Source organism: Neofelis nebulosa, chromosome 3, assembly GCF_028018385.1.
Source record: "Neofelis nebulosa isolate mNeoNeb1 chromosome 3, mNeoNeb1.pri, whole genome shotgun sequence".
In the NCBI taxonomy this organism is placed as follows: domain Eukaryota; kingdom Metazoa; phylum Chordata; class Mammalia; order Carnivora; family Felidae; genus Neofelis; species Neofelis nebulosa.
The window spans coordinates 8,508,644-8,531,854 of NC_080784.1; the positions used below are offsets into that span (position 1 = coordinate 8,508,644).

General features: G+C 40.5%; 2 protein-coding genes across 8 annotated transcripts in view; both read right to left on the reverse strand.

Moving 5' to 3' along the window:
* Positions 1 to 2,179: 2,179 nt before the first annotated feature.
* SPATA4 (spermatogenesis associated 4) lies at positions 2,180 to 14,581 on the reverse strand. Of its 2 annotated transcripts, XM_058719916.1 has the most exons (8): positions 14,321 to 14,581; positions 13,345 to 13,474; positions 12,874 to 12,992; positions 12,548 to 12,768; positions 5,318 to 5,434; positions 3,936 to 4,018; positions 3,515 to 3,590; positions 2,294 to 2,397 (listed from the first exon to the last, which is right to left on the reverse strand). In XM_058719916.1, exons 1-7 carry the CDS (start codon positions 14,536 to 14,538, stop codon positions 3,561 to 3,563), a joined length of 918 nt encoding a protein of 305 aa, XP_058575899.1. In that variant the 5' UTR covers positions 14,539 to 14,581; the 3' UTR covers positions 2,294 to 2,397; positions 3,515 to 3,560. The 2 variants fall into 2 exon arrangements, with proteins under 2 accessions (XP_058575901.1, XP_058575899.1); XM_058719918.1 differs by lacking the exons at positions 3,515 to 3,590; positions 3,936 to 4,018 and having other exon boundaries at positions 2,180 to 2,406; positions 14,321 to 14,579.
* A 2,454-nt stretch (positions 14,582 to 17,035) lies between these two features.
* Positions 17,036 to 23,211, reverse strand: part of ASB5 (ankyrin repeat and SOCS box containing 5) — a 55,350-nt gene continuing 49,174 nt past the window's right edge. For 3 of the 6 annotated variants that reach the window (XM_058719923.1, XM_058719921.1, XM_058719922.1), the window contains one exon: positions 20,220 to 22,295. In XM_058719923.1, the coding sequence (XP_058575906.1) occupies positions 22,168 to 22,295 (128 nt within the window). In that variant the 3' untranslated portion in view covers positions 20,220 to 22,167. Of the gene's footprint in view, positions 18,068 to 20,219; positions 22,296 to 23,211 lie in introns of those variants that run through there. The other 3 variants (XR_009258893.1, XM_058719920.1, XM_058719919.1) reach the window with 3 other exon arrangements.

The following is a 23,211-nucleotide window of genomic DNA, read 5'->3' on the forward strand; positions in this document are numbered from 1 at the left end:
TATTGCACTATATCTTTGAAACATTTATTCCTAAATAATTGAAAAAAGTACTCTTCTGGTAAACTTAGTTAGCCATATGACAGTGCTATGGTATGGCATGTAGTTATCGAGATTTGTATGTCTGTATGTACGTATTTCAGGTCCCCTAAATTTCAGGAAACACTGCAGTTAAAACCAGATATGACAGAGTTAACCGCTAAAATGAGCATCAGCCTTGTCCCCACATATGCCATTGAGAGAACACGGTCTCTCCATAAATGCTGGGCCAGAACCATCAGAGGTGTGAAGGGCTGAGCTGTTCATCTGTGTTATTACTTTACTTGGAAACCTAGAAAAATCACTTCTTTAGGCTTTTCAGGAAGATGATTCTCCACTTGTAAGAAATACTGACTGTAGTAAACCCCAAAATTAGCATAAAAGGGGAAAAGCTTACTAATGCAAACAGCGTATCACAGAGGCATCCGGTCCCTGATGAGTGTTGTGCCAATTGATTGAAAAGGTTCTGCTCCCGGAGGAGCTGCTGTTGCTCCTAGAAAAGCTCCTTGCTTCCTTCTGCCAAAGATCCTTTGTGAAGCAAATGGCCTTCTTAAGATACACCTGTAGTGTTGGCCTCTCTTAATACAACTCATCTTCCTGAAGCTCTTGAAGTTACCTACTTTGACCATACCTGCTACCTCCATTTATTTGCTCACTATGAAGCATACAGTGTATTTCGTATTTTCCACTGCTCTCCAGAGGCCCCACGGGAGTCATGAGAACTTACCATAGGCAGTGGTGAGTGATCAGCTTTTTCAGGAGATTGAACATACAGTCAGGAGAAGAATAAAGAAACATTTTGTATGACTCTCTACCCAAATTTAAATCCTTTTCTCTGGATCTTTTCCCCAGCTGAGGTTCCAAAGACTTGCTTCTATAGCCCCTTCCTAAGGAACTATATTTTATGGGTTAAAAATTAGTCTCATAATTTTCTACTTTAGATTTGTGCCAGTAGAGTGCAAGGTAACAGGGGTGCCTGGGTGGCTCAGTCGGTTGAGTGTCCGACTTCGGCTCGGGTCATGATCTCACAGTCTGTGGGTTCAAGCCCCGCGTCGGGCTCTGTATTAACAGCTCAGAACCTGGAGCCTGCTTCGGATTCTGTCTCCCCCTCTCTCTGCCCTTCTCCTGCTCGCACTCTCTCTCTGTCTCTCTCAAAAATAAATGAACGTAAAAAAAATTGTTTTTAAAAGAATGCAAGGTAACAGATGGGTAATGTGTAGCTGCTTAAGGTATGCATTTAAACTATATACCCTTTACCTCAGATAAAACTAGATTGTACACTCACTCCCAAGAAGCCATCCTATTTCATGTGGGCCCTCTTTAATTTCTTTCACTAAATATTACCTGCCCAAAATGTGAAATTAAACACAGAAGTCTTTGGAGATAGAAATTCTAATAAAGCCAAGCCTTCAGCAATGCAAAACAACGAACAGAGTTTAGCTGGAGATTGGCGTGTGTGTCTCAGGATCCAGCATCAGTAATGCTCATCTTGGAAGTCGGATGAGACTGTTAATGAGAGAGCGTAACAACATGACTAATTACAGTTGAAGAAAATTTTCCAAATGTGAATGTAAAATTATAAGAATGCATGAAAGATAATCCATCTTTCAAGATATCGGCCAACTCTGGTTTCCCTCCACTAAAATTCTGGGGAGTGGCAGCAACCAGTAGAAATTTTTCAATTGAGCTAAATGGTTTGCTAAACACCTGAACCAAATTCCAAGTGAGGCACAATTTTTCCTCTCCCACAGCTCCCTATCAACAAGAAGAACGATGCCTGTTTTTTAAAAATGTTTTAAGTCTAGCTGTTTATGGGGGTGGGCAGTATTCTTTCCGGGCCAACTTGTGATAATCACCGTCCGGGATGCATTGTTTGTGAGTGCATGTGATGTGTAAATATATATCAGGCAAAGTGGTAGCTCTTTTCATTTCTGATGAGGAAAACATAACAAAGCAGATCCACCATTGCTACAGAATTGATGAGAGAAAACTTTTACCTGTCATGGTGAATTATGTTTAACTGTACCTTTTAAAATGATGTTTGCTCCTTCTCTGTTGATTTTGCATTTTCAACAGTACCCGGCACAGGTGTTTTAATACGTGGTTGTTGAATTGAAAAAAAAACAACACGTTTTGAGCCCAATTATGGATAAGACATCGCTTTAATTTACTTATATACCCACAACCAGGTGATTAGACCCTCTAGGATGGCAGAAGATGCTGCATTACATCTTCAAAGCCATTGGACATGTGCTTTTCAAGGTTACTTTTTCGTGTTTGTGATAGGGTTCATAGCAGATTCAAAAGAATATTTTCCGGCTTGTTTGACATGAATTCTTCTAAGTGGATTGCCAACAGTACCTGTATTTCCTGGCATATTTAAATAAACAACATTAAAATCAGTTTGTGGTTATTAAACATTTGCGCGATGATCAGTGTTTCTAACATACGGAACTTGCACAAGGATCAGCAACATCTGAACACAGGTTCATCTACATGCCTGGTAAGTAGAATATTTAAAGCACGCAGTGTAGTGGCCGTAAATAAAAAATCGGAATGCCCCCCACTTCCAAAAGCCATTAGCAGTGCCTAAAATACCCGGGGCTTAGTTCGGTGTATCTGATACTGAATATGACTCAACTATTTTTAGATGTTGTTTCAGAAAGCAGCTGAGGCCTCGATTCTAACAGTGCTGAGATTTGGCAAATACACATAATTCGCAGTTTAGTTTCTGGAACTCTGATTGCAATGAAGCGTCCAAACTGGCTGACCTTCCAGGTCGCTCAGTTCTCATGTGAGGGACCAGTGGCAGCTAAGAAATGTATTCTCCCTTGGCCGGCCCACGAGTTCACTAGATGCTAGGTTTAGGTAAACATATGCAGGGACTTCAGTGTTAACGAAAAAAACAAAGGCAACAACCTGTCTTACAATTAATTTTTGCCACCCTATTTGAGAATTAGAAGCTTTCGAGGTGAACGGCCTGTGGATTTGGTGCCGTTCCGTGCCGCGCAATCTTAGATGGTAAGATAGGATCCCGTTTACCTGCGGCCTCGCTCTGCTCCCCTCCTTCCACTCGCGCCCATTATGTTAGCTGACCTGACCTACACACTCTGCTCTGTCAGTAGAAAAAACTGAGATGGAATCCCTTGAATTAATTTGGAAACAATAAAATCTAGCAAAACAGCTCTCATCCATGTAATTACCAAAGTCAGCTGCACACCATTCATTAATTTCCATTGTGCCCAGACTAACAGGATCCAAGTTTCTGGAATAGGATTGAGAGAAGTAGAGAGAGAAAAGCATGTTTCTTCCCATTCTGATCTGTCCTGGTGATGTCTCGCTTAGCCCATCACCCACTTTGGAAAGGATGGAGAAAGCCCGCTCAAGTGAGGGGGACTCAGAAGAGCACAGAGAGAATAAAATGGGGGAGAAGTCACGTGCAGCAGTTGCTACGTCATTACAGTCGTGAAAGCAGGACTCCGTTCTCCTTGGAGTTGTGACCCGAAATGAGAGCATTATTTTTCTCAAAACTCATTTGTGACCTTGAAATGTTTCTGGAAAGATAAAGGAATGTTCTTCAGCTATTCAAGTATCAGTAGCCATCGTGTGTGTGTGTGTGTGTGTGTGTGTGTGTGTGTGTGTGTGTGTGCGCGCGCACACACACACATATATATGGACACTTTGCATCTGTTTCTTATGCAGGAAGGAGGCCTTGCAACATCTCATTCCTCTTCCCGCCTTCTCATTGCAGGTCCCGAAGCAAATGGTTCTGTGCTTTCCCACCCCCAGGCAGGTCTAAGTAGTCCTAAGGGGAAAGAGGCAAGCAAGGGAACCAGCAAAGCCCCCCCCCCCCCCCCCCCCCCGCCCCCCAGCCTCTGCCCTGGAGTCACAGCTTCTACCTGCTGGAGCTCTCCCTGCCCTGCAGGCATCACTGTTGGAAGAAGGTTGAGGCAGGTTGAAGGAGAGGATGTGTTCCCAGAATCTGAAGGTGAAACTATGGATACTTTTTTTTTTTTCCATAGAAACGTCATTATTCACTTCTGTCGAGTTGAGTCATGCTGAGTACCATGCCTCAAGCATATGAGTTAGACCTTTTAATGGACTGTTCTAATGTCTAGATATTACAAAGTGTGCTCTTAGAAATGGTAGTTCTACCAGGCCATTAGCAAAACAAAGCCAAATAAGAGTGGTGTGTGCTCAAATAGAGTTTGGAAAACACTTCCCTGGGTACCTCTCCTCTTCACTGTTTACAATGAGTATTAGCATATTAAAGGCTCTGAGAAATCACAAGGTTAAAAGGAGGGATCTGTTAACATTGCTTTTCCAGACCCTATATAAACAAAGGCCTGTGTCCCCCACCCCCCATGAAACCCTTAACATTTTAGGAATCCTGCCTTGTAGGACAGGTCCCCTGATATTTTCCATCAGAGCCCAGACAGTAAAAACAAAATATGGACACTCAGTTAAGTTTGAATTTCAGATGAGCAATGAATAATTTTCATTGAAAGTATGTCCTCAACATGTCCCCGAAATTATTGGTTTTATTGCTTATATCTGTTTTTATTCACTAAATCTAAACCTACTTTGTGGGCAGCGACTCGGCCCTGCTTTTGTCGCGTAAAAGCAGCCCATAGACATGGCATGCGGAATGGTCTTGGCTGTGTTCCAGTACAACTTTATGAACATAGAAATTTGAACTTCATACAATGTTTGTGCATCAGAAAATACCATTTTTCTTCCGATGCACTGTTTGAACCATTTAAAAATGTGAAAGCCATTCTTAACTTGCAGGCTCTACAAAAACAGGGTGGGAGACTGATTTTGGCTTATGGGCTCTAGATTGCTATGCTGTGAACACTTTCTGAACTCCCAGGATTTAAACTAGGGGCTTGTTGTAATACAAGTAGGCAAGTATCAGTATCTGCCTTAGGGCTGATTCCTTACCTGCTGGTAGAGAATTGAGCTTTGAGCTCTGCACTGGCCTTCACCTGTTTGAGACCCACCTCTTTAAAGATAAATCAGAGCTGAAGTGGGTCCTTTAGTTGGGGTGGGGTGGGGGGAATCTGGCTTGGAAACCTCCCCAATGTGACCGGTACTCAGCGGACTGTGTGGCCCCTCCACCTACCCAGAGCATGCCGACACCAGCCTAATACACAGTTTTAGACTGAATGCCTAGACCAACATTTTCACTGTTTAAAAAAATTCTAAGGAACCAAGTAGCAGCAAAAGGTTCAGTTCCCAGGTAAAAAGTTAAGAATAAAACCACAGTAACAAAACTCACGTAAAACAGGAGCAACTCTTTCCCTTGAAATCATGGAGTTATATTTGCACCCAGAGCCATGGGTCGGAAGGTGGTCAAGAGTAAGTTCTCCCACTGTTGGTTTGACCTCAAACCATTCTATGAAATAGGAACACAAAAACTGTTAGAAAATCACTACGGCCAGGGCCAGAATAAGACACTGTAATTTAAAAATTAGGCAAATTCTTTAGACATCTGTTTTATCATATTCTTAAGAGTGGTGTGAATATGAAGATTATTAACCTTCTCCCCACATTTTTCACATCTTTGATGCACAAGATAGTGGCTTTAAAAAAGTTATTTCAAAAAAACCTGTTATTTTAAAGACTATGTTCTTAGTTTTTTTGATAAGTTTTTATTCAGTAATAATATGTATACAGAAAAGTAAACAAATTATGTGTTTACAGCTTGATGAATTTTTGGAATGAATACACTTGGGGTAGCCATCACCCAGGTCAAGAGATCATACATTACTAGTAAGTACCCCCCAAATCCCCTGCTTGTCTCTCCTACACAGTATCCTAAAAAGAAAATACTGTATTGACTTCTGTCATCACAGGTTAAATGATTTCTTAAATATTGTTTATATTTCATATGAACAACATGCAGTATCTGTTTTGCAAACCTATTTATGCTTTAAAAATAGTGACTTAAAATTATTTCTTCGTTTGCCCTATGTCTCATTAATTCTATAATTCTATCTATCACACTTGGATATCAACTTCCCTGTGCTTCTAAAGATCACTTACTGCTCCTCTGCAGCTTGAAGAAGAGTCTAAGGTTATTTCTACTCATCAGCCAGACCCTGTTCATGCTAAATACAGCTCTGGTCAGCAGCATCCTCAGAACTATAATTATCACAGTTCATGACTTTGAGCTTCAAATCAGCAGCCTCAAAGATCAAGATGGGTGATAACAGAATACTGTTGCAGAATCTGAAGGGTTGAGGTGATCCATGGCTAAAGAGAAAGTGTGCTCACGGGAGGACAAGAGAGATACAGGTTAACTTTGTGCAAAGATGGACTTTGAATTAGAAGATTAAATAGAATACTTGTGTTTGGCTCTAGAAATCCCAGTGAGAACCAGTGAGTGACAGTGATGGTGAGATAGACTATAAGCAAACATTCTGTATGAAAAATAATCGTATCTGATTTATGGTGTTAGAAATAAGGTAACTTGACAAAACTAAAATGCTGAAGTGCAGTAAGGGGCTGACAAGGAGCCGTCAGTGTTTTAGGGTCCTTATAGTTGGAGAAAGAGTAAAGACATTAATTTTAGACGAGGATAAGTCTGCATGGTAAAATTTCTAGAATGGCACTACAAAGAGTAGAAATTTAAAATTTTCCAAGTCAGTTTGGGGGGTGGGGGGAGACAGTCTTTACTCCAATCCAAAAGAAGAAAAGATAGGTGAAACAATAACAAGAAACGGAAAAAGAATAAATAAAGAGCACAAAATACCATGATAGACGTGAATGCAAATATAGCAGTAGGCAGTACTACTGAATTCCTAACAGTAAAAGTCACGGTGAATGAAATAAATAGGTCCATGCAATAGGATACTTCATAGAGGGAAAAATGGCAGGACTTGTTTACCAAGTGCCAACACTCGCCATAAAGCCATAGTAACTAAGATCGTACGGGTGATAAAGTTGCACACGTTTAGACAAAATCAGCTAGGATATATATATATATATAGGAAACAGGCCCAGATATACACAGAAACTTGGAAAGTTTGAGACATAAGGATACTACAAATCAGTGGGGAAAGAACAGACTATTCAAAAAATGGTTCTGAGACCATTGGTTCTCCATTTCAGTTGCAGACAAATTAAGATCTTTTTTTTTTTTTTTTCAAATTAAGATCTTAAAAGAGACTAACCCCTTATCAGATACATGCTTTGCAAACATTTTTTCCCCATTTTATAGTTCCCTTTTCACTCTTGTTTCCTTTGCTATGCAGGAAGCACTTTAGTTTGATACAACCCCATGTATTTATTTTTGCTTCTGTTGCCTGTGTTTTGGATGTCATTTCCAAAAATTCATTGCCAATACCGAGAAGCTTTTTCCCTGTGTTTTCTTCTAGCAGTTATATGGTTTCAGGTCTCATGTTTAAGTTTTTTAATCCATTTTGGTTTGATTTGGGGTGTGAGATTCTTCAAGTGGATATCCAATTTTCTCAGCATGATTATTGAAGAGCTAGATTGTCCTTTCCCTATTGTGTGTTCTTGGCATCCTTATTCAAGATCAGGTGACTGTAAATGCATGGATTTATTTCTGGGCTCACTGTTCTGTTTCATTGGTTTACATGTCTGTTTTTTATGCCAGTACCTGACTGTTTTAATACAGTTTGAAGTCAGGAAGTGTGATGCTTCCAGCTTTGTTCTTTCTGAGAATTGCTTTGGGTTTTCAGGTTCTTTTGTGATTCCATGTGAAGTCAGGATTGTTTTTTCTATTTCTGTAAAGACTGCCATTCAGTTTTGCGAGCTTGCATTGACTCTATGGATCAATTTGGTAGTATGGACATTTTAAAAATATTCTTCTAATCCATGAACATGGGATGTCTTTCCATTTATCTGTGTCTTCTTTCCTTCATCAGTGTTTAATACTTTATAAGGAAGTAATATCCAAAACGTATAAGGAATTCATACAACTCAATACTGAACAAAGCAAATAACCCAATTAAAAATGGGGCAAAGGACCTAAGTAGATGTTTCTCAAAATAAATACAAATGGCAAACAGGTTTATGAAAGGTGCCCGACATCACTAATGATGACCAATAATCAGGGACATGCAACCAAAAGCACAATAATATATCATCATACATCTGTCAAAATGGCTGTTATCAAAAAAGACAAAAGATAAAAAGTGTTCATGAGGATGTGAGAGAAAAGAGAACCCTTCTACACTGTTGCTGGAATGTAAATTGGTACAGCCATCATGGAAGCAATATGGAGATTCTGTCCCAAATTAACTACCGTATGATTCAGCAATCCCACTTCTAGGTATATGTCCCAAGGAAACACAATCAGTATCTCAGAGAAATATCTGCATCCCCATGTTCACTGCAGCAATATTCACATTAGCCAAAGATACAGAAACAACCTAAGTGTCCAAAAATGGATGACCGTATAGAGAATATGTACATGTATACATACACACATGCACACACTCAAAATGGAATATTAATCCGCCTTTAAAAAGAAGGAAATTTGGGGGGTGCCTGGATGGCTCAGTCTGTTAAGCTTCCAACTCTTGGTTTGGGCTCAGGTTATGATCTCACGGTTCATGGTTAGTGAGGAGCCTGTTTGGGATTCTCTGTCTCCCCCTCTCTCTGCCCCTGCCCACTGGCACAGTCTCTTTCTCAAAATGAATAAATAATAAATGAAAAGGAAAATTTATCATTTGCAACAACACAGATAAAACTAGAGGACGTTATGCTAAGAGAAATAAGCCAGACATGGAAAAACAAATACTGCATTTCCACTTCTATGGGGAATGTAAAACAGGCTCTTCAAAGCAGAGAGTGAAATGGTAATTTCTAGGGACGGGGTGGCGGGCACGTGAGGAGATGCAGATCAGAGGTGCAAAGTCTCAGTTATGCAGGATGGGTAAGTTCTGCAGGTCTAATGTATGGCATGGACTGCATCTAACAGTGTATTGTGTACCTGAAATTTGCTAAGAGGGTAGACGTTAAGTGTACTCACTACACAGAGCAAGCAAGCAAGGAAAAAAGAAAAGGGAAGAAAGAAAGAAAATGGCAACCTTGTGAGGAGATGGATATTTTATTTTAATGTTTATTTTTGAGAGCAAGAGAGCCTGAGCAGGGGAGGGGCAGAGAGAGGGGACAGAGGATCCAAAGCGGGCTCTGCGCTGACAGCAGCAAGCCCAATTCAGAGCTTGAACTCAGGAACCGTGAGATCATGGCCTGAGCCAAAGTCAAACGCTCAACCGATTGAGCCACCCAGGCACTCTGAACATGGATATGTTTGATTGCAGTGATCATTGAACAATGTATATGTATATCGAAACACCAAGTGTTACACCTTAAATATATATAATTTCTATTTGTCACTTATACCTCAGTAAAGTTGAAAAATTATTTTAAGTGAAAGGCTAACATAGCAACATTTTTCTAGGTATATCTCCTGAGGCAAGGGAAATAAAAACAAAAACTCTGGACTACATCAAAATTAAAAGCTTCTGCACAGCAAAGAAAACAGTCCACAAAACTAAAAGGCAGCCTGCTGAATGAGAGAGGATATTTGCAAATGACATATCCAGGAAAGGGTTAGTATTCAAAATATATAAAGAACTGCTACAACACAACACCCAAAAAACAATCCAATTAAAAAATGAGCAGAGACATGAACAGATGTTTCTTCAAAGAAGACATCCAGATGGCCAACGGACACATGAAAAGATGCTCAATACCACTTGTCACCAGGGAAATGCAAATCAAAACTACAATGAGATACCACCTCACACCTTTAGTCAGAATGGCTAAAATAAAAAACACAAGAAACGGCAAGTGGTGGTGAGGATGTGGAGAAAAAGGAACCCTTTTGCACCGTTGGTGGAAATGCAAACTGGTGCAGTCACTCTGGAAAATGATATGGAGGTTCCTCAAAAGGTGAAAAGTAGAACTGCCCTACAATCCAGTAATTGCACTACTAGATATTTACCCAAGGGCTACAAAAATACTAATTCAAAGGGATATATCACCCCGATGTTTATAGCAACATGATTTACAATAGCCAAATGATGGAAGCAGCCAAAGCATCCATCTATGGATGAATGGACAAAGACGATATGGTGTGTATGTTTATATGTATATAAACATAACGTGTATATATACATATATATGTATATGTATATATGTGTATATACATACATACAATGAGTTATCATTCAGCCATAAGAAAGAACGAAATCCTACCGTTTGCAACATGGATGGAGCTCGATAGTACAATGCTAAGCAAAATAAGTCACCCAGAGAAAGGCAAATAAATACTATATGATTTCACTCATATGTGGAATTTAAAAAACAAAACAAAAAAAAATGAGCAAAGGGGAAGAAAAGACAAAACAACTAAGAGACTCCTAACTACAAACAGATGGTCACCGGAAGGGAGGTGGGTGGAGGATGGGGAAATAGGTGATGGGGATTAAGGATGCACTTGGGATGAGCACTGGGCATTGTATGGAAGCAATCACTAAATCGTACACCTGAAACTAATAGAACATTGTGTTAACTGGAATTAAAATTTTTTAAAAGTGGAAAGGCTAAACCTTAGTCAAGGTAAGGATAGAATATTTTTATAACCTCATGATGCCAACGGTATTATGGAGTTTGTATTTGTTTTTCATTTCTGCCATAACAAATTGCCATAAAGTTGGTGGCTCATGAACAATAGCCATCTTTACTCTCACAGTACAGAAGTCTATGGGCTTCTTTTTAGAGGCTCACCAGGCTGAAATCGAGATGTTAGCAGGGCCACATTCCTTCTGGAAGCTCTGGGGATGAATCCTCTCCCATGCTCATTCATGTTTTTGGCAGAATTTGGCTCCTTGCAATTCTAGGTCCAAAATCTGTCTTGTTGCTGGCTGTCCCTGAGAGTTGTTTGAGGCCATGCCCTCACCTTCTTGTGCTCTCCAGGTGGCCTCTGTGGCAGTGGCAGGTTGAGGCCCTCCCACGCTTCAAATCGTTCCTGCTTTTGCTGCACTCCTCTGACTCCACTTGGAGAACTATCTCAGCTTTTAAGGGCTCATGTGATTAGACTGGATCCGTCTGAATAATCCAGCATAAACTCCCTATTTTGAGGTCTGTGACTTCTGCAAAGCCTCTTTTGCCATGTAATACAACGTATTCACAGGTTCCAGGGATTGGGGCATAAACAACATGGGAGACATTCTACCTAGTACAGAGTTTGATAAAATCTTCTCAATTAAGAAATACATATGAATGAAGTTAACGTAAGTCATGCGCATAAACAAACTTTTTTAAATCAAGGCAATGACAGAGGCTGCAGGACAATGGTTACTCTCAGAGGCAAGTATGAAGAAGGCTGTAAGAGCAGGACACCAGGAGAATATAAAGCTATGGGTAATGTTCCACATCGTAGATTATGCAGTGATACACAAATATTTATTCATTGTCTTTTTAAAGTTGTACGTCTACATTATATGCATGCATGAATCACAGCAGAATTACAGTGTTTAAAAACCTACAAAAGAATTTGACTGTATAATTCCACAACAGGATTAATGACCTCAGTTCTTTTCTACTCACAAATTCATGAGTAAGAGCAAATAAGGAAGAGAAACAAAAAATGATAGGCAGTAGAAGATGAACAGAGCAACAGGATGAAAACCAAAATATCCAACTCACATTGTGAGGGCAAGTTACAGTTACTGCTCTCCTTTCCTTCCAGAGACTAGAGAGAAAATGGCTCTTTTCTTCAGAAAGTGGGGGTTCAAATGAGGGAGAAATCCTACTGACCTACAGCTGCCTCATTCTTGAATGGTTTCAGTGCCACGGTCATGATGAAGTCACTAAATGTCTGGAATCAAGGACTATAGAATTCTGAGACCAATGGTGTCCTAAGTTAAGTGTTAGTAAAGCAACAACAATGAAAGAAAGAAAGTTCACTTATTTTGTTTGTCCTCTGTTGGGACTCTGATGGCAAACGCTTTGGATGCTTTGAGACTTATTTCAGTGATCTCTCTGCAAGATTGCCGTGGGTTGCCTCCATCTGCCTTGCCTTACGTACCCAGTCTACATTCCGAGGCTACTACAGGACAACCATGACCATGGTCTGGAAATCATCTAGAGCAAATCATGGTAATCCAGGCTTTTCCTAAAGTACTTACATCCTGATGAAGTCTGAAATATTCTCATCCTCCTTAGTAACTTGATATTTGAACTTACTTCCCACAGAATTTTATGTGAACATAGTCACTCTTTTCTAAAAAGAGAAGTGTTAATATACTAAGTTAACCTATGCTTTCATTTAAAAAAAATATGCTGTAAACCACTCCAGTGATGATAAATCATTCCACTGCTAAGCATAAGAGAACCACTTTCCCTTTAAACCAGGGATAGAAAAAGCAGAGTTGGGACAGACAGTGGTCAACTTTTCTTTCATCTGTACTCAAGCATAGCCTCACTACGTTGGGAAGAATTCAGTTGACTATTTCCAAGGAAAACTTACTTGGATTCAATTTTCTCCTTAATTTTCTTTGCAACATTCGTAAAAGGAAGAGGAACTCTACTTTAAGTTCATTGCTGAGCGTGTTGGGATTGCTTTTTATCTCTGATGACCTAATGTTATCTTTAATCGACTTGGAAGCTGTGGAGCTAGGAACCAGGGGCAGACGCATCTGGTAACTGTAGTCTGTGAAATTCACGAGGTCACCCTGGATACTTTTAATTCTGGAACGAAAAAAATATTGTTGACAAGCCATATTTTAGTAATGAGATTTATGTTACCAAATTTTCATTTTAAGTTGTATCGCTAGAAGATTCCAAACGACTTACTCTCGATGCGTTAGCAAAGTATAAACCTCTTGTATTAGTATTTCAGGTACTCCAGCTTTGCAATGAATTGTTCCATGGATTAGCTCTTTAGGTAATTTAAGTCTTTTTCTTGCCAGGAACTTTAATAGTAGAAAGAAGGTATTTTCATTATAAGAAGTTACGTAAAAATCTTCAATTACTTTGTATTCACCTTAACCCCCTTTTTTTGGTCTCTCAACTAATAGTTTTTAATTTTAACATGTTAACTATTAAATAGCGTTCAGCAAGAAAAGCAACCATTCTATCCTACTCCAATTTGAAATGAGTTTCATAAGTGACTCCTGATAAACTTTAATAACCTTCATTGTAATACACGGAAACAAGCTGCCAGCCTCGTGGCACAGCCACACGCACGTGTGTGTAGATATCCACGACATCAGGAGTACACCATTTAAAACACAAACTTCTTAAAGTCGATGACTGCTAATTTACCTTCTCCAACTGTGCCCAGTTATCCAACTTGACTTTCAAAGAAGTTCCATTTTCAAAGGATGACAATTTAAGGTCCTTGGGGTAATATATAGTGAATATTTCTGCAATCAGGAAGCCATTTGAAAAATCCCTGAGCCATAATATTAAAGAAATGAAATAAAATGTGGTTACTTTTACAGTTTGTTTTATAATCAATTAACACCAATTTAATATTCCACACTGACAGCAAATAACTTATAAAATTAGTTTTGTTGGATCATTGCTCTAAGGAAGACCTGCTATGGAATAGAATTTTAATAAGATTAGATACACACTAAAGGCTTTCGTGTTCTTTTTATGAACCCAAACTATTAATTTGTATTGAATCTTCATTTTAACAAGATCCCTAGGCGATTCCGATGCACATTGAAAATTTCAGGCATGTCTCTATTAAGGAATATTGAAATTAGTAAACCAGAGTCTTTGCAAAAAAGTCATCGCCTTCATATTTATGGAAATTAGTTCGCATTCCCAGAGCAGATATTAACCGCCCGTTACGTTCAGGGTGGCTGCAGTTCAGCAGCAACTTTTTTCCAGTCCCTGATTGGAAAAACCAGATGCCATCCAGAGGATAAACTGATCCCCACGATTATTAATGTCTAGTGTCTCTAAAGAAAGAACCTTGACTATCAGTATTTTTTTGTAGTCACCAAGGCATTCTATATTAGCTTAAATCGAAAATGTGATAATTGAATGGGTAAATGCATAAGTGAGTGCTTCGTCATGTATTTTCCAGGCCCGCTCCCTAAAAGAAGGGGTGTGTGTGTGTGTGCGCGCGCGCGCGCCGAGCGCTGAGCGGGTGGGGGTCGGGGTCTGAAACCTAAACCAGGGGAGTAGGCCGTCTGCGCCCAGTGCCGCGGCGAGGCAGGCGGGGCAGCCGAGTGGTCGGCGGGTCCCCGGGGTGCTCAGGCCCCGTCTAGGCGGCTTGCTCCTGCACCTGTTGACGTTCCTAGGAAAGAAGGTGAGATCCAGGCCCTGGAGCCAGCGCAGAACCGACGGGGACAGGCGGGAGCTCTTCGGTGGATGCGGATAGACCAGATATTTCTTAGGCTTCCCTCGGATGGGAGCTGCTGCCTGTAGCGAAAGTGACGGTGACTTGGGTAGGGCTGCCGCCGGCAGTGTCAAAAGCCTTCCTCCGAGGCCGGCGGCAGCCATGTCGCTTTCTGGGTTTCTATGGCAGCATCCGCGGCGGGGCGGGGCCTCGTGGGGGCGGGGTCTCAGCGCGGCTAGGCGGGGTCCGTGGGTGGGCGGGGCTTCGGCGGGGGCGGACACTGGGCCTTGCGCGCTCCCCAGTTTGCAGGGCTGACGCTCTGGTCTGGGGCGATTCCTGGCCCCAATCTTGGTTGTACTTAGCCTCTCTTCTCCCAACCCTTTGTCCTTCCAAATTGACTTTTTAGATATTGTGGATTCAGCCCAGCCAAAGGCCTATTGTCGGTCAAGCATTTTGAGGATGGGAGAAGCTTCCAGAAGACAAGGTCAGTTTTTGTTTAGAAATCAGAAATGGTAGAGTATTTGCTCCAAAACGCCAAAGAAAAAATTTTCGAAATTAAAATGAATAAATGTCTAATATCTACAGACTTAACCTATTTCCTTAGTTATTACATTGTTTATAAAAATTTGTAAGTTTTCCCATTTCACAAGGATGCCCTGGTATAGATGATTCATTCATTCAACAATTATTTGAGTCCCTAGTATGTGCCAGGCACTGACCTAGTTACTTGGGATTTATCAGTGAACAATGCAGAGGGAAAAAAAGTGTAGCATCGACAGTTATAAACTACGCAACAGATTTGTTAAAATCCTTCAAAAAGTTTTGCAAAAAAACACCAGTGTGGCATGTAGATGCATATTATGCAAGATAAAATATGGGATAGAGTTTGATAGTGAAGCTATATCATGTTTTGTGGCATGTTTATTCATATAGAGATTTATTAATAAAGCAAACCATGGGATGCCTGGGTGGCTCAGTTAAGCCTGGGACTTTGGCTCAGGTCATGATCTCGAGGTTCTTGGGTACGAGTCCCAAGTCGGGCTCTGTGCTCACAGCTCCGAGCCTGGAGCCTCTTTGGATTCTGTGTCTCCTTCTCTCTGCCTCTCCCTGCTCTGTCTCTCTCTCTCTCTCTCTCTCTTAAAAATAAATAAACATTAGGGGCACCTAGGTGGCTCAGCCAGTTAAGCATCCGACTTCAGCTCAGGTCATGATCTCACAGTTAGTGAGTTTCAGCCCTGCATCAGGCTCTGTGCTGACAGCTCAGAGCCTGGAGCCTGGTTCGGATTCTTTATCTCCCTCTCTCTCTGCTCCTCCCCCGCTAATGCTCTGTCTCTCTCCTTCAAACACAAATAAAAAGCATAAATAAATAAATAAATAAATAAACATTAGAAAATTAATAATAAAGTAAGTCAGTGTGAGTCTGTATATGGTTTGAAAGAGAAGAACGAAGCTATGGAAGTGTTTTCTTTTTGCCCAGTGAAGTTTTTCACGAATGAGTAACTGTTCTGTACTGTGTTACTCACTGCATCTTCACAATCCAATATGGTGGCCCCTAGCCACCTGTGGCTATTTATATATAAATTTAAATAAAATAGAATAACATGAGTGACACTTGCTGCGTTTCATCTGTTCAGTATCCACGTGTGGCTGCTGGCTGCGCATGTTGGACAGCACAGATACAATGCTGTCAACGCAGGGGGTTCTATTAGGCAGCTGGGCACTAGATTATTTATAGAAGGTGCACGGATATAAATACCAGTGAAAAGATCATGTACACTGAAAAGCTCCGCCATGGTAAAAATATATCAGGGAGGAAGCATGTAATTTGGATTGAGGGACTCTAGGAGTCTTTTCAGAGAAGGTGACACTTGATTTGGATTTTATGAGGCGATATTTTAAATTGTTTATGATAGGCATTGGAGGACCAGCTCTACTTTTTATTAGTTATGTGACTTTGGGCAAGTTGTAAAATGTTTAAAAGGTGGAAATAAATAAGTTATACCCCTCAGGGTTGTTTAATGATTAAAGTTAAATATGCAAAGAGCCTAGAAGGGTGTGCAGTACATAGTAAGATCTCAGTAAGAATAAGTTGTTTCTAAGACGATCATGGAAATCTGTGGGATGGGGGGGGGATGGGGACAATTCCACACGGAATGACTACTGTGAACAAAAGTACAGATGATATAATCTGTGATATGTAAGAATTTTTAAGTTAAGTTTATTTATTTATTTTGAGAGAGAAAGCACAGGGGAGGGCAGAGAGAGGGAGGGAAAGAGAGAATCCCAAGCAGGCTCCACACTGGCTCAAACACAGGGCTCAAACCCACAAACCATGAGATCATGACCTGAGCCAAAATCAAGAGTCCGACCCTTAACCGACTGAGCCACCCAGGCGTCCCGATATGTGAGTTTTTTATGAGTTTTGGGAAATAACGAACTCATTAGGGTTAGAGAAAGTGTTTAGGTTTTAGCATGAGTGCTAACCCAAGATTTAGGTGGTAACAGCTAAGGAGCTTGATTAGGGCTACAGATTGGGGCTTAATTGAGCAAAGTTTTGCTAAGGGTTAAAGCCTTCCCGTAGTAAATGTGCCAATTGATAAGCAGATACATCTCTGTTTCAAACACGTTCTATATTTAGCCCGTCTCGTCACCACAATGTGGTTTCTCCTTTGCTGAAAGCTTTATTAAACTTTGCCAATAGGGGGAGTTAGAGGGAGGCCAGGAGCGAAAGGGAGGGGGAGAAGGCGCTTGCTGTTTCCACATGAATTTGCAGGGGTGTTGCCGCAGCAACAAAGCATAACCTGGCAGGGGCAGGTGGTTGGATCTCCAACTTTCTTTGGCTCTCCTGGAGCAGATTGCATCTTAATGGTTCAGACGTTTACCAAGCCCTGAGAAGCGGCCCTCCTGAAAGAGTCCCGGATTTTACTCTGAGCTTCCGAAGCCTTGGCTCCAGCTGTGTACTCTCACCCTGCAAAAAGTCAGTCCATAGAAGTTTCCCTTCGAGTTCTCGGCTCTTACAGCCCGCACTTCTTAACTGTGTTCTCTAGCACGAGCAATTGCTTCCTGAATCGTCTATTTCTGTTAATTTGATGGCCCCATTTTAGTTTTTCAGTTCACCGGCATCTGTTTAACCACTTCCTTAGATTAAGTTCTTGTTTAAATTGTGTAGTTACTTCCGTCTTCCCGACCGGATGCTGAGGGATCTGTTGCTTTATAGGTGGTTTCCCTTTTCCACTAGTTGACCTGCTTCTTACTAAGGCATCAAGATCCAGGTCCATTCAGCATGGCATCATCTGTAGAGTGCACACGTGATGTTCTGTGGAATGTGAAGACACTTAGAAACCTTGGCTCATCTTCCGGCAAAAAGCACGAAAACGGATTTGACCCTACGGCAAGATCGTGAGCGTGCACTATGGGTCCTGATAAATAAAAGCAAACTACTTTTGGTGGTTCTTGCAGATTGTGACAGAGGGGAAAGGTACTTTCCAGATGGGTAATGGCATCACACTTGCTAGGACTGTGGTGATTTATTCCAGTAAAGAGATGTCAAATGGTGGTGGGGGGGGGGGGGGGGATGGCTATAATTGGAGTTACTGCCTGATGAAGTCTGCATTAATCCACAGTCACCCTGTAAGATCCACCAATTTCGTACCAGCCAGATAGCCATCAAAGTCGGTGGTTTTTGATGGATCGCCTGCGGAGAGAAAATTCAGAGAGCTTTACTTCACAAGGATGTTTTGCTCAACAAGGAGCAAACCGTTCTCAAACAGGGAGATTACTTGCAACTCAAAGGGGAGGAGTAATTTTGTAGCCAGTGTGTGCCGGAATACAGCAATGACAAGGTAGCGGGCGGAGCGTTCCAGGCAGAGGAACAGCAGGGGCAGAGGCCAGGAGGCAAGAGTAGTTGAGGGAGAATCAAGTGTGCTTTCTGACTTTCCCACTGGGAGCTTCCCTGTAAAAGGCCCTTTGTGATCTGTCTCCTGACGCAAACACTGGTTCCTCTGACACAGGAGTCTTCCCGGGGCACACCCTGGCCAGTGAACACTCCCACCGAAAAGTGGGTTTCACAGAATCTTTTGGAATTCAGATGCTACCCCAGAAAGAATGGGGAGGGAAGAAAAAAGACTGGCATTAACAGGCCTCATCTGAAGAGTGTACCTGAGAGACTGAGAAAGCACTGAATTGAATGAGTTTACCCCAAAGTGGCCAGATTTCACTGGGTGAAAGGGAAGCTCGCGATAAACGTGAAGTTCTACAAGAAGAATAAAGTTGGCTTTTATACGCCTGAATATGTGCTTTGTAAAATTAGTATCTATAAGGTAAGCCTCTTAGACACCAAAAATGTTTTGAAAATGTATCTGAGGGGTGCCTACATGGCTCCGTTGGTTAAGCATCTGACTTTGGCTCAGGTCATGATCTCACAGTGCCTGAGTCTGAGCCCGCATCACGCTCTGTACTGACAGCTCAGAGCCTGGAGCCTGCTTCAGCTTGTGTATCCCTCGCTCTCTCTCTCAAAAATAAATAAGCATTAAAAAAAAAAGTATCTGAATTTCAAAAGTTACTTATTAAAAGACTCCTTGAATTTGAGCATACTACTCAAAATGGGAAGATACCTATCATTTAAAAAAGGAGAAAACTGAGACCTCGAGAGCTGAAGTGAATTGTTTAAGGTCCTAGAGCAGATGGAGGGGTAATAACTCACTCAATTTTTTTTCCTTTTTTTTTTTTATTAAAAAAATTTTTTTTAATGTTTATTTCAGAGACACAGCATGAGTGGGGGAGGGGCAGGGAGACAGGGAGACACAGAATCAGAAGCAGGTTCCAGGCTCTGAGCTGTCGGCACAGAGCCCGACACGGGGCTCGAACTCAAAAACCGTGAGATCATGACCTGAGCCGAAGTCGGTTGCTCAACTGACTGAGCCACCCAGGCTCCCCTTTTTCCCTTTTTTAAAAAATATTTATTTATTTATTTTGAAAAGAGGGAGCATGCATGAGTAGGAGAGAGAGAGAGAGAGAGAGAGAGAATGCTAAGCAGACTCTGCACTGTCAGCACAGAGCCAGATGTGGGGCTCAATCCCATGAACCGTTGAGATCATGACCTGAACCAAAATCAGGAGTCTGACACTTAACCAACTGAGCCACCCAGGTGCCCTACACCTGAATTTTCTGAATAAATTTCCTGCCACCAACACTGAAAAATATGACAATGATTGTTTAGGTTTTTAAGCGAGAAGGCAGGCCTTGAAATAAACTAATTATAAATGATAATTAGAATAAGAAAGTTGAAAAATTAGAGTAAACAAGTGAGACTAATCCGGGAGAGAGAATAATTTATAAAGTTACTTTGTAAACAGATAGCCACAGTCACTTGGGTTCAAGACCATCACAGAGCAATGAACACAGTACATTTAGACCTTCTTTTCCAAAGGGGCCATGTTTCACATAGTGTCTCTGTTCACTTCTTCGGAAACATCGAATATACTTTGTGGCTAAAACAAGAGGAGAAATTAAATACCTTTTCCTACAAAATAAATGTTTCAGCAGTGCCTTACTACAGTGATTAATTTCATGGTACTTTAATCTCATGTCAAATAGTTTCGTGTCGCTTGGTCTTTGCCTTTGTGGGATTTTGTCCTTAGATCTTTGTGTGTGCGTGCGTGTGTGTGTGTGTGTGTGCGCGCGCGCACACAGTAAGATTTGGATTAGAAAGCCTTCAAAGTATCTGTTTCAGTCCGCACTACTCTCCTAATTGCCCATAATACAGTGATCTGAAACTAATGTTGAAAAAAATTAGGGCAACTGAATCTTATTCTCCATTACCTTCAGTTATAAAACCAAATACTAATTAGAACAGAAAAAAAAAAGTGTTTTATTCCAGTGATAATAGTCACACTTTAACATATTAACAAACATATGATACAGTTAAATTAGAACACTTCTTCGATAAGACAATCATACCCAAGCAAAGATAAAAGGTATCAGCATACTAAAATTTTAAAGTATCCATTTTAATTTTAATATTGATGTGTACTTATTGGCACAAGCCCAGTGAAAAGGGACGAATTATATTACCTTACACCCTAAGCCTACATATGTCTAGCTCAGGGAAAATACTAGTCAACACCTGTTTTACTAAAAAAGCAGTCTGAATACCCAATTATATGTAATGAGGTTACTCTATAATTAAACAATTAAATGCACATTATTCATGAGGACATTATAAATTTGTTAGGCTGAGCTATTTAGTAGAATAGCCTCATTTAAAAGTCTCTAGGCACACAGAAAACATTTTTTTAACAACACATGCTACAGCCTTATTTCTATTTTTGAAAATCTAAACACGACTTAACGATGCGATCTTAGTGACTTTGGGGTTACATTCAAGAATAGTTTATTTCCCGTAGGTATCCAAAATTCAGCCAAGAACTGAGAAGAAAGGAAAAAATAGGCCCCTGGGTTTATTACAATAGTGGTCAAAATACTTCATCAAACTTTGATAAATTTATAAAACTCATCAAAACATTTTCTATGTTACACTATAGTAAGTATCCTATCTTATTTCTCAGTCCACAATAGACTCAAACTTAGTCTAAATTACAAAGAAGACACAGTTTGTTTTATTATGTTTTATACCGCGCTAAAGTATGTTTAAGGCAGAAGAAAATAAACACAGTATTAACCTTGCCGAAGACACTACTTTGTAACGCTAACACGCCCCTTGCTAACACGGTCTAAGCCTCAACCTTTGCTTTGCATAAGAAGGATTGGAAACAGCACTAGTAGGGTGTATGTATGGGGTAAATTTTGTAAGGTGTCTAAGTTTGCGCAGCCTTTTTCTTTTCTTTGCACACCCCACAATCAAAGGAGATTTTATCTTGTTTTCCACAGCCTTGGACTGCCCTGATCCCTGAAGCATGGCCCAGGAAGGGCCTCTTTCGCAACTGGGTATCAAGTTCATGGTCTTCAGTCTGCAGGTACCACCAGCTAGTGACAGTTTCTGGATGGAAGAAGGCTGGAGTGCTTTGTACAAAAGCACTGTAGAGAGGCCTTATGAGGCTACCCTGGAGAAGGAGGAAGTCTTAAAATAGTCTTAGCAAAGGTGTAAGGTTCCAACCATCCCAGGAAGAGATGGAAGGAGCCATAACCTTAGTCCAACCCGTTTCTGGAATGGGGACATTTAAGGTGGCAAAGTGACTAGTGAGATCTGTGCAGGGAGGGGGCAGTTTATCTTTTCTTGGTGAACTGATGATTATAATGACAAGGGCACATTTGACGCGGTGGGTTTCGTCAATGACAGCCATCTTTATTTCAAAAAGGGTAGTAGTTGTTCTTTTCTAAACCATACTCGTATTTTGCATTAATGTAAAAAATACACAGAGATCACCAATTACAGCAGCTAAAATTTAAAAGTTAATGCATTATTGGCAGAATGGAGGCCTTTTAAAGTACGTAGTTTCAGTTAAGAGTTCACATTTTTTTTTTCATAAAAAGAAACATTGAAATGAAAATTTCCCTTTTTTTTCTACATCAAAAAGGGTACATGGGAATAGCTAATAATATATAGATATTTTAAATATGCTATAGTCCAAAAAAAAAAAAAAAGCAACAGTAAAAATGCATAAAACAGTAGTACTCACCAGTACACTTAAAATTTAAATTGACATTTCACTTCTTCCCCAGGGCCTCACAATCCCTTATATACTGTGTTTAGCATATTTTACTATGAAATACACACTATGCAGATGAGACAGAAATGTTTTGATTTCGCAAGTATTTAGCATTACTTCCCTGCCTTATCGGTACTGTAAGAAATTCTGCAACAACGTTGGCAGCTGGAGCTGGGGGATGAGGTGCAATCTCGGCCTCCCTATGTAGTTTCTGATACAGAGTCGGCAAAGTTGGCAAAGGCTGCTTGGAGTAGCTACAAAAGACGGGAAGGCATTTGTTAATTAAAATCCAAATGGATTTTTATATGTTGTAAGATGCACAAAACAAACCATAAGCTTCAGTGCTTTGAGGTAAAGTAGGGTAGTGCGACTGCCGTGCTAGAGACATTTACATAAGCATTTCAGTGGCTTTTATTTATAAGCTCTTATTGTAATTGTGGTATATTCCATATGGGTTCTTTAAAACATTATAATCCTGAGGCTTATGAAATTGTTATTGCATGTAAAGCCTCAGAAATAAATTCTGCTTTTCGAAGAACATGTAAATCAAAAGACCAATAATGTTAGGCACTAAAGGGGGAAAGTTTTAAGTTGTATCTTTTTCTCAAATTAGGTCTACTAGTTAAGCCAAAACAAATTTTATTATAGTGTCTGAGCCACGCTTAAGAAATTCTGTTTTAAAATACCAAAAGTCTTGGGGAACCTGGGTGGCTCAGTCAGTTAAGCATCTGATTGTGGCTCAGGACATGATCTCACAGCTCACGGGTTTGAGCCCCGTGTCGGGCTCTGTGCTCACAGCTCAGAGCCTGGAGCCTGCTTTGGATTCTGTGTCTCCCTCTCTCTCTCTCTCTCTGCCTCTCCCCTGCTTACATTCTCTCTCTTTGTCTCAAAAAATAAACATTAAAAATGTTTTTGAATAACAAAAGTCTTAGGTATGAAAGTATTTCCTGATTCTGTTTCTATAACATTATAGAAGCCATGTGCCCTTAGAAAAGGGGGCATGTTTCTAAATATTTATCAGCAAATATTAAACAGAACTACATATTGCATATTGTCAAACAAACTGAATACATTTAACTTAACCAAACATATACAGACTTTAGGTAAGATAAAAAAGAGAAAATTGAGATCATTGTGCTATCTTCTTTACAGATAGAACCTAAGTTAAAA